General features: G+C 38.7%; 1 protein-coding gene across 2 annotated transcripts; it reads right to left on the bottom strand.

Moving 5' to 3' along the window:
- Positions 1-1,495: 1,495 nt before the first annotated feature.
- Positions 1,496-15,981, bottom strand: SLU7 (SLU7 homolog, splicing factor). 2 transcript variants are annotated; one of them, XM_084535386.1, is made up of 15 exons: positions 15,599-15,895; positions 12,948-13,101; positions 12,594-12,674; positions 11,848-12,012; positions 10,808-10,873; positions 9,283-9,330; positions 8,721-8,852; positions 8,333-8,430; positions 6,884-6,951; positions 6,528-6,667; positions 5,697-5,858; positions 5,132-5,236; positions 4,897-4,971; positions 4,520-4,624; positions 1,496-3,504 (listed from the first exon to the last, which is right to left on the bottom strand). In XM_084535386.1, exons 1-15 carry the CDS (start codon positions 15,760-15,762, stop codon positions 3,325-3,327), a joined length of 1,743 nt encoding a protein of 580 aa, XP_084391512.1. In that variant the 5' UTR covers positions 15,763-15,895; the 3' UTR covers positions 1,496-3,324. The 2 variants fall into 2 exon arrangements, with proteins under 2 accessions (XP_084391512.1, XP_084391513.1); XM_084535387.1 differs by lacking the exon at positions 9,283-9,330 and having other exon boundaries at positions 15,599-15,981.
- Between the last annotated feature and the right edge of the window lie 23 nt (positions 15,982-16,004).

The following is a 16,004-nucleotide window of genomic DNA, read 5'->3' as shown; positions in this document are numbered from 1 at the left end:
AAGGACAAGTTCAATTTCAATTGTAAGTAGTGCTACCATTCCTGCTTTTTTCTTATCCCTTAACAACTGCACATGTAGAACAGCACATCTCTTTCATTAACCCACGCAGGGAAGCCATAGGGATCTAATTACAAAGAAACATGGAGAGAGCAAAAGAGCTACCTTCTGGTGTGCCTCAAAGGCTTTGGAAGATAACACAGGATGCTAAACTTTCCAAGAAAAAAATAAAGGATTCTCCTCTAACTTGTGTGCTAAAAACATGAACATCTTCAAATCTAGTCTCATTCACAGTTTGCAGATCGAGTACACCTCAGACAACCAGAATTCAACAGGGTAAGAAATGAAGTAACTGAAGCGATTGTTGAAAACAATTGGGAGTTGGGGAAAATAAATGTTGAGCTTTGCCAAAGGCGAGATTCAGAGAAAGCTGCCCTGAGTGCGCTGGGTGGGTCTGTTTTGTGTTGGGAGAATTTGACTAATTTAACAGGCTACAGAATTTCCTCTCACTTGTATGTGCGTGGAAGAAACAGTAGTTCTGAATTCCTGTTGTCTCCACTACAGTAGGCTCATTTTCATTTTAGGTTCAGGCTAAGCTCATCGAAAAACTTGTTTCAAACTCATTTTAGAAAAAAAAAAAAAATCAGCTTGTGCAATAGGAAGCAATCATTGAATATGCAGTCATATTGCATGCCAAATCCAAGGGAAAGCAGATGGAGGAAAAATTAATCCTCATGATTAGATCCACAATGTTCTTTAACATTTAACCTCTATCATATAAATAGAATAACACAGTTTAATCTTTTTGTCCTTTAACTGTGCAGACTGATCCAGAAGAGATCTACTTTGTATCATTCACGTATTTTGAGTAAGATGCTACTGCTTTTTTCCCTGGAACTGCTGTAAAATAGAGGCTACTGGTCCCTCTTCCCTGCAGCTTCTCTCTTGGCAGAGCAAGACAAGGCATGCTGAAAAGTAAGTTACTGTCATGTCTTCAAGTACTGAAAAGATAAACCAAACACACAAGTGGTTAGGATTTGGTTAATTTTTCTGATAAATGCATGGTCCCAGAGCATCTAGCATGTTACATCAGCCTCTAAAATACACGTGCCTTTAACTCTCCTCTTTTTCCCCCACGTCCATAAAATATATACGCATTAACCACAAGTTTAAAGGCTGCCTAGACCAGTGACTTATGTTTTCTTCATTCTGAATTACCTCCATTATAAAGGATCAAACCTCTATCTACTTTTAGAGAGGTATCCAAATGGCTGAAGTAACTGGTGACATGGACCCTTTTGACACGTCTTTGTCCCCCAAATTGAACATGACTCTGAAACAGACATAGGTATCTGGGCACCTAGAGGTATTGCTGTCCAGTACTTCAAACATTACAGGCCTCAGAAGAGTTTACAGTTCAACTAATTCAGAAAAATCATTCAAGGTCAATTTGCATTCAGATCATAGCAGAAGATCTCTGGAACACAGTAAAATAAAGTTTTTATCATCAGCGACAATATCAGAGAACTTTTAATATAGAGCTGCATTGCAGACTAACACAAAATTTCCACTAGCATTTTAGCATTTCTGTATACTAAATTAAAATACTCAATGCTCTAAAGGTGGCTGTGAAATCAAAAACATGGCAAGACATTTAAATTTGCACTTACTGTACATAATTCCCTGTGGGAAAAAAAGGAGTAATATGCGCTTTGAAATCATCCATAAGGTAGAAAGGTCAAGACATGAGCCAACATGGAAACTCAGAAAGTGAGTCACTAGCATAGCAGAAGGGAAATAATGTCCCTGATAGTTTTCCCTGTGACTTTCTAAGTCCATGTTTTTTATGAAAATATAAAAGCAACCCCTGGAAAAACTAATTTCCACTCTGAAGTTTTTCCTTTCTAGTACTTGGCTTTATTAACAATTTCACCTTGAATGAAGATCCTCAGTGTCTCTAGTTTGGTATATTTCTTCAGTAAGTGCTAGAAGTACTTTGTTTTATAAGATTTATTAATCTGACTGTGGATTTTTATGTTAATTAATCTTTATTTTAAGTCTGCATTCAGAATTAGTATTTCTGTAACAAAAATAAAGGAGAAGCAGATTTTGAGAAAAAAATGGCTCAGAAAAAGAAACCAGCCTTACAGGTGACAACAGCTGAAACATACTACACCTTTTTTTTTTTTTTTTTTTTTTTTTTAAATTTGCTTCTACTAACTGTAGAATATGATTCATTATTTACAAAGTTGAAATTATAATCAGGTTCTTCATTAGAAGAGCTAGAATTGAAAAGTTTTCCCTGTCCTACCATTAATATAACCATATTTAATTTGGTTATATGTAAGCCACATTTAATGAGACTGTTTATGCTTCAGTAGAACAAATTGCCAATCCTTCTGCCTCTAAAGCTAAGGCATCAAGTTTTTCTCCCATTTTTTCATCTTATAATATCTACAGTGGAGAATTCCCAGTTTAAGGAGCAATACTGCTAAACAGATAGCAAATGCTGCATGACATCACAAGGTATTAGTCTAACATTTAGCATTCCACCATGTAACAGGATTCTGGAAGTTGTAGAAGTAAGATGTATATTGTTTTAAAACAGAAAACCAAAAACTTAGATCTTCACACCTGATATATATGTTAACATCTGCAGAAACAATCAGAATTTAAAAGCTCTATACAGTTTCTTCTAGTCTTTTGGTTACAACAGATACATAGCATTTAAGACCTTTATATTAATTTAACCAAAACTGTACAATCAATTTTACATTTCCAAAATTCTTACTATAAAGCGATCAAATTAACTATTTCTCCTTTTAAAGCCATGTGACAGGCAAGTCCATTTACAAATAAAAGTTAGACTTCAGGTGTACTAATTTATCTTCAACAATTTTTGCTTTATATTAACAGCAACACCTGCCGATCACTTCTTTTGGGTACTCAGTTTTACTGAATTTATTAAGTCTTCATGCATTGCCAAATGAATCCAGAATCTCTGGAATTACAGCCAGTATCAGATCATTTCTCTTCCAATCGAGAGTTTACAGTGGATGTATTCTTTTTCTTTATCATCTATGTGTACACACACACGTATATGTATCTATACACACACAGTCATAAATTATGTGCGTACACACACACACACATACAAAATTGCTCCAAGTACTGGACTGCTTACATCTACTGAAAGAAGTTTTTACCAATATCTGTGTTGCAAAGAAAATCTCTGGCATTTATTAGCCACATGGAAGGTAAGTGTCTATAGACTTGTTTACAAGTATGGAAAAAAAATCCTGTGTACTGGAATGATTTTCATTAAGGCTACTGTCCAAGAAAAGAGGCCATGGGATCATCAGGTCTCTGACGTTTCATTCTATAAGCTTCCATTTCCTCTTCTGTTGGCTCTCTGGTTTCATATACACTGTTGTATGGTCTCTTTCTCTCATCTAACTGCATAATTTCTTTAACCTGGAGGAGACGAGCCTCTTCTGCATTTAATGCCTGAAATGGAAGAGGGAAAGGGGGAGATGCAAAGAAAGTTAAGCAAAAAAAAAAAAAAAAAAAAAAAAAAAAAAAAAAAAGTAAACAAACCCAAAACCAACAACAAAAGCTTACAAAAAGCTTACATTATATTCTAGTATAACAAACAATTAGCAGGCAGAACAGTGGGATAAACAATGCACATCATGCCCACCTACAGCACACTTCACATGTGCTATTTAATGCTTATTTTTGAGCATTTAGCATAATATGATAGTAAATTAGCATTTTGCAAACAAGATACTTTAATGCCCTTCCAATTGCCAAAATCGAGTAAGAAACTCATGGGTTTTAATCATGATCCATAAAGTACAAAAGCAGATAAGAAAGCATGTCATCTTTGTGTTTTGTTCCTGTTTCAGAGTGATTTTAAAATGAAAATGTGCTTTTTTGAAATACAAATTATCCCATTTTTCAAACTACTACTGTTGCTCCTTCTTGCTATTGAAAAGAAATTATTCTTCTACAATGTTTTGATTAATCACAGTCTAACATTAATTTCCCCTGCATACCCAAGGCAGGATGTTGTGCTTGCACAGGGTCCATCCAGCAACAGTCAATAGATAGACTGTTGACAGACTTATTGCATCAGCTATGAGACTGGGCTCAAGTATGGGATAAAAAGTTCTAAGTCAAGCTTTGACAATGCCTTTGTTCTTTGATCTCAAGTTACTGTGTTCTGCAGTGTCTTTATACCTATTGCTGTAATAGGCGACTAGAAAAGAAGTCTTCTGTATCTTCCAAACTAAGTCTTCCAAAACTAGACTATTTACTGCGTGTTTGCCTGACAAATAGGGAGTAAAAGCTATGTACTTTAGAACATCTAACAGCACTTTAAATTTGTTTCATCTCAAAATTAGCATCAAAGAACAGTCCACAGAATTCCACAAGAACTGTTACAGGTTTCATAACACTAATGTTGTAAAACATATCTGAAGTTCTTTTTGCAACAGAAACACTCAAGAGTATAGCGCACCTTTTTAAGTTTTTCTTGCTTCTTTTTCTCTTCACCCTCGCTGTCTGAATTAGAACTCTTCTTATGTTTCTTCTTTTTCTTCTCTTTCTGTTTCTCTTGGTGGATCTTTAAGGCCGAAAAAAAGCAGCAGTTAAGATTCAGCTAGTAAGCAGTAGCAATATTCTACCATTCTATGAACTAATTTCAAGCCATCATAACATTAGTAAACAGTAGGGATTTTTGAGAGGTCAGTTTCGAACAAAGATGTGACACAGTAATTCAGTTTGATGATTTTCAGACTCCTTAGAATGACTTGCATAATCTTGTAGTTATACATATGTTTGGGTCACATAAAATGCTGAGGAAAAATAGCTCCCTTAAAAAGGGAAACAACTGACCTCCATCAATGTTTTGGGTTTTGTCACGTGTTCTTCCTCTCTAGGTTGCTCTTCTAGTAAGCTTGCTTCAGTATTCTATGCAACAGAAAAGGGAGAGGATATCCATTTACAAAGCATATTTGAAATGGGAAGGCCAAGTTAAAAAAAAAAAAAAAAAAAAAGCAAAACCACCTAAAGCTTATGCAGATGAATGCCTTCTAGCTCTACTCAAGTAATTAAAAAAGACAATACTTACTGCAATTTCTTTCCCAGCTTCTCCTGTACAGTATGAGTACTTGACAAACGAGTGGCAGCATTTGTAACCCCACTTGCCGTCTTTCCAGTATGAACCCCAAATGCACTGCAAGAAAAGACACCACAGCAGTTGCATCTATAATAATACTCCCATAAGGAGCAGGCTGCAAATTATTCCTGACATCATTTCCTGATGAGCAACCTATTCAAACAGTCCGTAAGGGGAAGTTATGAGAAATACTTTTGCAATTTTACATTAGTCTTACAGGTATGGTTCCAAAAAAAAAAAAAAACCAACAGCAACTTCCCCTTCAATTTAAGATGGCCATCACAACTCCTCATTCACACTGCAATCGTGAGAAATTAAAATTCCTCCTCAGTAGAAGAGTGTGTCACATTTAGGGAAGGAGAAATTTATTTACTTGGTGTTTTAGCTATATTGCACTGCATCTACTACACCTTGTTCCCTTCCAAAGGAAGATATTTTTTTTATATGTGTGTGTGTGTGTGTGTGTGTGTGTGTGTGTGTGCGTGCGTGCGTGTATTTACTTCAAGTAAGTACTTACTGTATGGTTGTTGATCTTCACATCTTCTTCATATTTAGAGCATGCAATAGCTTTCTCTTGTCCTTTGATAACTGTCCCATGTCTAGAATACTCCACATAATCTTCTGTTTGAGCTAACAGCAACTCAGCTGGTGGGGTATCTAGATGTTCTTGTCCTCCATACTATAATGCAAAAGAAATGACATATGATAGTTTAGCAAAAAAAAAAAAAAAAAGTCTATGTAGTTAAGCACACATTTAAAAAATTTCATCTTTGGTGCCTTCTCTGTCCACACCTCTAGAACAAAATGCAACACAAAAGTGGGTAGAGACAATTAAATCTTTAGTGAATAACTATTTAGTGAGAACTATGTATCCTCCCACGGCCACTGATGTTTTCTTCTATTCCTGGAAAATTACACCAGTAATAATTCTTACTTTAGAGATTATTTCTAAGCAGGAAATCTTTTCAGACCAAGCCAAAACGTGGAAAAATACAACCTTGGTATAACCAGTGCAGTACGTTCCTCCCCCTGTCAAACTTGCATCTAAGGTTTGGATTCCTACTAGTGTCAGATTTTTCACTAGAGATATTCTGACAGTTAAAGGAAGAGCTCCCAGTCATCCAAAGAAATACTAGCAGATCTTCAAAGGTTCCTACATTAAATAATATAATGAATCTAATAGATGAGATTATACATGCTTTATTGTATTGTATATATATTGTATATAATATTGTATATATATAGAACAGCTGATGCATTTTCACATTGTAGTAGTAGTATTTGTTCCCTAAGAACCAGAATTCAAACTTGACAGAATTCTTATTAAATAAAACCCAACATCTATTACCTTCTCTAAGATGCTTTCTTTCTGTTGTGCCTTGAAATCTTCTTTTTTCACTTTGAAGGATTTATAGAGTAGCTCTAATTTTGTAGGGTCCGCCTGAAGATGCACTTCTGAGCCTTTGTCATAAGCCTCCCAAGCAAACACTGTGTTAACAGGAAGCATCAATGTTTATTCTCAAAATACATTCACATTATTATCTTTAATTTTCTAATAGTTTGAAAGAAAGACTCAATTTAAATCTAGAAAGATTTCTCTTTTGCAAAAAAAAGTGTTGCTAACTTAAGTCTTTAAAATCCATTTTTTGAAAACAGAACAAAAAAAAAACAACCCCATGAAACCACAGAAAAATAAACACTTACACTGAGTCTGTGCCATTGAAATGGTATCTCCAGTGTAACGAACAAAGTTGTCACCTGCATAACCAACTCTGCAGGAAAGAATGATATTATTTTTAGCATGCGGATAACATGATTTTCTTTTAATCAAATCACATAACACCAACAGGAAGTAAAAATTTTCCTTTATGTCCTGAGTTACAAACGGAGGGAGAGAAGCATTCATTCAATACATGAAATTAAAGTCTAGACTCACAATAGAGTCATGACAGTATTAGACAGCACTTTAGAGTACTCATGCTACAGAGTCTTGGAGCTGTCTGAGATACCGTGAGTCAGGCCTGGGCCTAATTGCACAGTAATTGCACAAGCGGTACGTGATACTGTACCACTGACCTCTGCTTTTGGATTTGTGAATCTACCCTTCTGCTCAGCCAATTTCAAGCTAGGAAATAATTGTACTGCCCTGATACCTTTTGCACACCCCTTGTAGAAGCTGAAAAAGAGCAGATGGAACACAGGCTGAAAATGAAATAATGTTGACAATTCAGTTTCCTACTGTTTTCATCTCCCAAAGCCCCTCTGAAAAGCTTCGTCTGCAATGCTGTTGCAGAAACACAGACTGAACAAAGGTCAAATTACAACTCCAGAGAGAAATGAATGCATCTTCATCTGAAAATACAATTGACTGTCATTATTCTTGCTGGAGACAGGGAGAGGTGGAAAGAGCATTATTTGCTAGCAGTTAGCCACTGCCATTCTATTTCAGGCAGCAAGCTAATCCAATTACAGTACCCTGAATAACATTTCTACTCACAGCCTGTCTACTCTGTATGTCCACAGAGCAACATGGGTCAAGGAAGGGTCACAGCTCAAGTGCTTGACTTGGGTTTTAAGTAAGACAGCCTTATGTGCAACCCAAAGCCTACCTGTGGCATTCTGTAATTGTCTATCTAGACAATGCCAAAGTTTTCAGACTTTTTCTGTGCAGGCTCCGTTAATACACAGGGAGCTTTTGATCCTAGTTCAGGCATTTAGTCAGATACCATAGACACTCCAGGATAGTCTCCAGGGCTGGATGCCTCCCAACAAAAAAAGGGTTGAAATTTTAGATCCATTACTGAAAATACTTTATGTGTATAACGTTACTGTTCACCAATATCTCTTCTACATACAACAGTGTTCTAATCCTTCATCTACGTCAGATTAGTACACAGAATGGTAGTTCCTGCATCCCTGAGGATTAAAGTCCACTATCACTAACACACTACTTTTATATATTAAAAACAAAAATGTGTTAATAAATAAAACATTTTTTCCATGTTTACTATAAAGCATTACTTCTATCCATAACTGACTAGGGATTCATTAATAAAAAGACACACAGATATGAAATAAAATACAAAACTTTTACAGCAGTCTCATTTTTAAGAGTTTTGTTTGGTACACAAGCATGACCCTGTTTTAACTTACTCATCTGGATTCTTGCCTGTATTGGCATATGGGTTCTCTCTCATCGCTCTTGTTTTGGGATCATAATAAGCAGAGTTTGGATCTAGATTCCTTAGGTACTAGGAGGAAAAAAAGCACATACAACATAAAAGATATTTGATTAAAACTTAGAATTTTTAAAAAATTGAAATTACTGCTGTATCCCCCAACTTAGCCATTTTAAAATAAGGGAATATCTGTGCAAGAGATAGACCTTGAAGAAGTTATAACAGGAGCAGGAAGAGAACTGTGGACAGACTTTAACCTCTAAACCCTGAGACCCATACTCAAACACACTAATAATTGAGGGTATGAATTTTAAAATTAATTAATATAAATATAAAAGGAAGAAATGAAGTTCTTTACTCACTTTTGCAATATCTTCCCGAATACGTAAATTTCGGACTGTGATGCGTCTTTTAGAGTCAAAGTTCTGCCCAGGCATATCAATGTCATCTGCATATTTATCTTCATCTTCATCTTCACTGTTACGATCTCTTTCCTGAGGAGAGAAACAGAAAACTTCTCACAGACAAGTACAATAATCTGATTATAGTGGTTTCATTAAAAAATGGGCCTAAACATGCAAATCTATCATGTAGATACACTCAGCATTTCAGAAATACTGATTAAGGGACTTCCATTTCCTCCAGTTACAAAAATGTCACTGTGACAATATTAAAACAATAGTTATCTTGGGCAAAATATACCATGCAAATAACAATGTTACTTGCTTGCACCTCTGAGGTTTGACAACACCTGTGACTTAAAAAACCCTCAATGAAATCCAACAACCTCTTCCAAAAGGGAACAGGCAACCAGTGGCATGAAGCCAACATTGAAACCCTTATGCCACCCTTGTTTTGCTATTCCACTAACTATGGGTCTTTTTTTTCCTGCCCATGGTGTGATGCAGTGGGTAATCATCTTACTGTCTGGGAATTTGGTTCCTCTTCTCCCCACTGGTGTCTTGGGGAGTTCTGCAGCAAACAAAGAGCACATCAGCAGAGAAGAAGAGAAGACAAGATAGTGCAGAGAAGAAAAACGGCAGGGAGATAAAGACCAATCAAAGCAGAGCTTTGCGAAGTTAAAAAACTGGTTGCGAAAATACAATGCACACAATGCACAAAGATCACTACATTTTGGATGTTCTAAAATAGAGTTGGTAAGTATCACTGTTACAGACACAAGCTGGAGACCTTTTCACTGGATTACAAACCAAATTTCTAGAATTTACTTTTCTTGTAAAGGCTTTGAACTGTCACTGTGATCTAAAGCTTGTTACATCTCTGAACACTAATGATTTAGACTAAGATATTTCTTATCATGTAAATGTAACTAAGATCCACCTCTAAAACCTTAAAAAAATCTGTATTAAAGAGATACGTATGCAACTATTTTGTTAGGACTGAAAGGAATAAATTATGGCTTCTGATTCATGCTTGGTAATCTAGCGAAACACAGCCAGATTTTTCATTAACCAGTTTAGCCCTTAACCTGAGAGTAATTGACATGGCAGAACTGTCCAAAAAAAAAAAAAAAAAAGTATATGGAAGCTAAAAATGTTTGTGGTGAATACAGGCATGAAAAACAAACAAAAAACACTTTTATACCCATAAGATCAGTAGTCCCTATTTTGTGTTGGGTCAGAAATTTAGGTCATCCTGCCATCTAGTGACTAAATGAAAGGTGATAATCATGGAAAATGGAGACCCAATCATATGCAGTCTATTGGTTGATGGTGGTTTTAAATATATATATTTTTAAGAATACCACTTAAAAAAAATACTTTTGTCCAGTAACGATCTATGCTTTTTCACCATTTTATAAACTTAAAATATCATAAATTACTTTAAAAATCTGAATTTTGTATCAATAATCATCAAAAGTGGTGCCTTTTAATCTAAGGGGAGCTTGTAGAAGTTAACAGAAGATGCATACTCTTCAGTTACATGCCAGAGGGAAGTAGATACATATATTCAGCCTTCAAATAATCAGACACACTACAAGTAGTCAAAGCAATGACTGAAGAAGAAAAAGTTTGGGGTTTAAGATAAAGAAAATACCTTTGCATTCCTATTTATACTAAGCATTACATATAATCAGTGCTCCAACATCAGTCAGACAAAACAGTCCTTAAATACTTAAAACAGGTCTCTGTGTGAACTGAATTCCATGGAAAACAAGCTTTCTAATCCAAAATTCCACATAATTAATTTTAGAAGATTAATAATCAAACGTTTTTTGCCCAAAAGGAAAGTACTGTCATTTAGAAGAAAGTATTCTGAATTCTTGTATGTGTCACAAAATAAGCTGGTGCTAGGAAGAGCTTTCAATTACTAAAGAGTATAAAAAGCAGTAGAAAAACAAGTACAGAGAATAAAAGCATCAGAGAAGTAACCTGTTCTATTTTCACTCAGCCTAAACAAAAATAAATTAGGAGTTTGATTTACTTACCACTTGCTCCAGCTTTCCTGATGCTAACTCCTCCTGAAGCTTCTGCGCTTTCAGTGTACGTTTGGCCTGCATATCACACAAATGCATTTATTTTAATATTGCCTTTTAATAGCAAGTATACAGTAACATCATAAGTATTTCTTGTGATTGCTGCCATTTGAAATCTATTCACTATTATAAGAAAACGGACATTTAATTCTTTGGGTGCTTGTAAAAAAAAAAAAACAAAAAAAACACAGCCTAGAGATAGTCTCCTCTACACCTATGCTTAACCACAGTGCTTTTAGAGCCTCAAGGAAACTATATATACTAACCATTTTACTGTTATATTACATGGGTAAATAAACTGATTCACCAGAGCTTATGCAGCTATACCATTACTACGTCTATCGTAATTAAAGAAAACACAGCTTATTTTAGTTCAGTAGTTTTTAAAAAACAAATATGCTTTATTATTGTGTCCTCATAATCTAGTTAGGAACATCAGTGTTTAAGGTAGTTCATGACAGATGCTGCAAGCATTTATGTTTCACACAGGAACCATCAAATTTTATCATCTAACATGACATTTTAAAGCAGAATGAAATGATTTTTTTACATGTATTTGACATCACTGAACCACAGAGACATGTACAACTAGTTCCCTGCTCCGCAATGGGAAGATAAAGGATTCCTAAGTAACAAAAATATGAATGAGCTTACAAATACAGCGTTATTGACTCTAGGTAGTAAAGACACCTTAGAAATTCCTTTCTTGCCTGCAATTTAACGTGCATCTTGGTTAATAAACTCTAGAGCTTGTCTAGTAAAAAGTAAGCAATCTGGAGAGACACTTCATTTATTGCAGACCCATACTCAGTTGTCTGTTCTGGTTTCAACTTTCAGTTCAAGTGAAGTTTGCTATCAAACACAGAATCCACCCCGCCTTCCATTATGAATACCGCACAAGGTCCAACATTAACAGTGCAAGTAGCAAACACTCCTCCACCTAGTGAAGCCAAACACTGAACTTTTCCCAGTAAACTATAATGCCTACGCACCAGATCAACCTTGGCATATTCCTCTACAATCTTCATGTGCTCTTCTGGGTTATATCCATTCCAACGATCTCGCTTTCCATCGTAATCAAACATCAGTTCAGGCTGCACATGTTCATCTGGTGCAATATTCATTCCTGTGTATTTTGCTCCAACTTTCCTGGGTCTCTGAAAAAAATAAATAAATGCATTGGTCATTTAGATTGGAATATGCTACTTGCTAAGACACACAGCTTTAAAAACAGTATCAATGGAGCTCTTCTAAAGCCAGTTAAATTCAACACAATAAGCCTCCAAATTCTAAGTAAACATGAGAAGTTCAATTCTGTATTTTAAAGTAATACAACTGACTCAAAAGTACCAATTACTGACTCAATTTTCAACAGTTAAAGAAGCGATTAAAATAGCTTCTGGGGACTGCTTCTAGCTGACACGAAACAGACAGCCACAGCAGCATCTGAGTTAAATTAACATGAAGAACTAAAAGACAACCTTTTACTTTATTGCTTGTCACAAACAGAATTGATAAACACCACCCTGAACAGTAGCTTTTTTTCTTCACTTTTCTCTTGTGTCTCCTACATAACCATTGTTTCAGAATCTTTCAAACAGAATTTTGATACTTGTAACCTTTTTCAAAGTAACTTTTTCAAAATAGTAGTTTTTAATGAAAAATAGCTAGCTAAATTTAAGATTAGAACTCGTGTTGTTTTCAAAGCCATTAGAACATCAACAATGGTCAAGTTTACCTCCATGCAGTCTTTCTTTTTGTGTGTCAATGCACCACAGTTCTCACAAGCTCCTTTACGATATCGGGTAGCTACTGCATGCTAAACAACAGAAAAGACAAGCATTGTACAAAATTGTGGCAACATTCGTGTATGTGTTTCCATCAACTAATTCATCTTTTTCAATACCACTAAAGCACATATGCTCTAGCCAAACCCCAAATGCCTATTTTGGTTATCACCAAACACATGCCTGCTGAATACAAATTCCCAGCTCTTGCCCCCCTCAAAAACACAGCCAGAAATTGCAGGATGTTAATAACTCTTATTTCCTCAAACAAAACCTTTATTTTAGGACAAAAACATCTTGCACACCTCTTGAACTCCTCGTTTGTACCAATCTCCAGAAGAGCTGTACTGTTTCTGCTTCTCTGGCTGGGGTCTCTGGTGCTTTAGTGTAGGCCTTTTAGAAGGATCTATGTACCATGGCACTGAGGAAATGTACTGAGGAATATGAGGATTGATATCTCTGTAAAAGATATCACGAAATAAATACGTGGCACAGGAAAAGAAAAAAACAAACTCGCGATTTAGCTTAACAAATAACTTTTACATTAAGTTCAATGCTTCAAAAGTGATAATAATCACTGAAGCTATAATGCATTCCAAAGAAGTAAGGTCATCTTAAGTAAACAGACTTTTTTGAGATTTTGTTACCATTAATTCACCTAAACTCCTGACTCCAAACTACATACTTCCTTCTACAGTTACTGAGCACAAGAACATTAATGCTTCTCTTTCCAGAGGCCATAGGATGGTGAGCAGGAGCCTTGTAGATGCAACAGAGAAAAGCAATAAACAAACTGTAAAGTCCCTGGAGCTCAATCTGGCTACTGCCGTTAAAGATAACAAAAAATGTTTTTATAAATACATCAACACAAAAAGGAGGACTAAGGAGAATCTCCATCCTTTACTGGATGCGGGGGGAAACTTAGTTACAAGAGATGAGGAAAAGGTGGAGGTGCTTAATGCCTTCCTCGCCTCAGTCTTTAGCGGCAATACCGGTTGTTCTCTGGATACCCAGTACCCTGAGCTGGTGGAAGGGGATGGGGAGCAGGATGTGGCGCTCACTATCCACGAAGAAATGGTTGGTGACCTGCTACGGCACTTGGATGTGCACAAGTCGATGGGGCCGGATGGGATCCACCCAAGGGTACTAAGAGAACTGGCAGAGGAGCTGGCCAAGCCACTGTCCATCATTTATCAGCAGTCCTGGCTATCAGGGGAGGTCCCAGTTGACTGGCAGCTAGCAAACGTGACGCCCATCTACAAGAAGGGCTGGAGGGCAGACCCGGGAAACTACAGGCCTGTCAGTTTGACCTCAGTGCCAGGGAAGCTCATGGAGCAGATCCTCCTGAGAGTCATCACGCAGCACTTGCAGGGCAAGCAGGCAATCAGGCCCAGTCAGCATGGGTTTATGAAAGGCAGGTCCTGCTTGACGAACCTGATCTCCTTCTATGACAAAGTGACGCGCTGGGTGGATGAGGGAAAGGCTGTGGATGTGGTCTACCTTGACTTCAGCAAGGCTTTTGACACCGTCTCCCACAGCATTCTCCTCAAGAAACTGGCTGCTCTTGGCTTGGACTGGCGCACGCTTCATTGGGTTAGAAACTAGCTGGATAGCCGGGCCCAAAGAGTTGTGGTAAATGGAGTCAAATCCAGTTGGAGGCCAGTTACTAGTGGCGTCCCCCAGGGCTCGGTACTGGGGCCGGTCCTCTTTAATATCTTCATCGATGATCTGGATGAGGGGATCGAGTGCACCCTCAGTAAGTTTGCAGACAACACCAAGTTAGGTGCGTGTGTCGATCTGCTCGAGGGCAGGAAGGCTCTGCAGGAGGATCTGGATAGGCTGCACCGATGGGCTGAGGTCAACTGCATGAAGTTCAACAAGGCCAAGTGCCGGGTCCTGCACCTGGGGCGCAACAACCCCAAGCAGAGCTACAGGCTGGGAAAGGAATGGTTGGAGAGCTGCCAGGCAGAGAAGGACCTGGGAGTATTGGTGGATAGTCGGCTGAATATGAGCCAGCAGTGTGCTCAGGTGGCCAAGAAGGCCAACAGCATCCTGGCTTGTATCAGGAACAGTGTGACCAGCAGGGCTACGGAAGTGATTGTCCCCCTGTACTCAGCTCTGGTGAGGCCGCACCTCGAGTACTGTGTTCAGTTTCGGGCCCCTCGCTACAAGAAGGACATCGAGGTGCTTGAGCAGGTCCAGAGAAGGGCGACGAAGCTGGTGAGGGGTCTGGAGAACAAGTCTAAGAGGAGCGGCTTAGGGAGCTGGGCTTGTTCAGCCTGGAGAAAAGGAGGCTCAGGGGTGACCTTATTGCTCTTTACAGATACCTTAAAGGAGGCTGTAGCGAGGTGGGGGTTGGTCTATTCTCCCACATGCCTGGTGACAGGACGAGGGGGAATGGGCTTAAGTTGAGCCAGGGGAGTTTTAGGTTGGATGTTAGGAAGAACTTCTTTACCGAAAGGGTTGTTAGACATCGGAACAGGCTGCCCAGGGAAGTGGTGGAGTCACCATCCCTGGAAGTCTTCAAAAGACGTTTAGATGTAGAGCTTAGGGATATGGTTTAGTGGGGACTGTTAGCATTAGGTCAGAGGTTGGACTCAATGATCCTGAGTCCTAGGTTGATCTTCCAACCTAGAAATTCTGTGATTCTGTGATCCCCCAGTACTTTGTGTACACCCCTTGTAAAACACTCCTTGTCAGCATTCGCATCTCCCCAACAGATCAGGTAAACATTGATTTACTGGGCTAACACCCCAACAGCTCAGATAAATGCTGAACACTTTGTTCTGGAAGCAGAAACACCTCTTTTCTGAGACAGATCGGAACGTTCAAAGCAAATTCATGAAACTGCGCAGTTTCCTTCCGCAGCACGTACTGCACCCCTCAGAACCCCACAACCCCACGGGCAGCAGGACTGCTGACCTGTGCCTGTAGCCAGCACGCTAACGAGACTTACTTCCCTTCTTCGTCCACTTCAGCAGGCGCGTTTCCCAGCTTTCTCTGTTCCTCCAGCTCCTTCTTCTTCCTCCAGTCTTCCCTCGTCATCTTCTTGGGCTCCTCCAGGCCCACCTCGCCCGGGCCTCCCGCGGCAGCGCCGCCGGCGGCCACCCCAGCCGCCATTTTGTCTGCCTCCAACCGAGACCCCCGCACGGAACCGGCCCGACGCCGCTAGGCAGCACGCCTCGCGCAGCTTTACTTTGTTGTTTTTCTACCCTTCCCCTCCTTCAGCGGCGGCGCGGGTCCCTCCGCAAGGCCGCGGTGACAGAGCGGTGACGCAGCCACACCGCACCCCCGGCTCCCCCGGCCCTCCCCGCCGCCCGTCTCCCAACTAGGCCGCGGCACCGCGCCGCCACCCCACCATG

Source organism: Aythya ferina, assembly GCF_964211825.1.
Source record: "Aythya ferina genome assembly, chromosome: 14".
Classification (NCBI taxonomy): Eukaryota; Metazoa; Chordata; class Aves; order Anseriformes; family Anatidae; genus Aythya; species Aythya ferina.
This window is presented reverse-complemented; position numbering and strand designations above follow the sequence as displayed.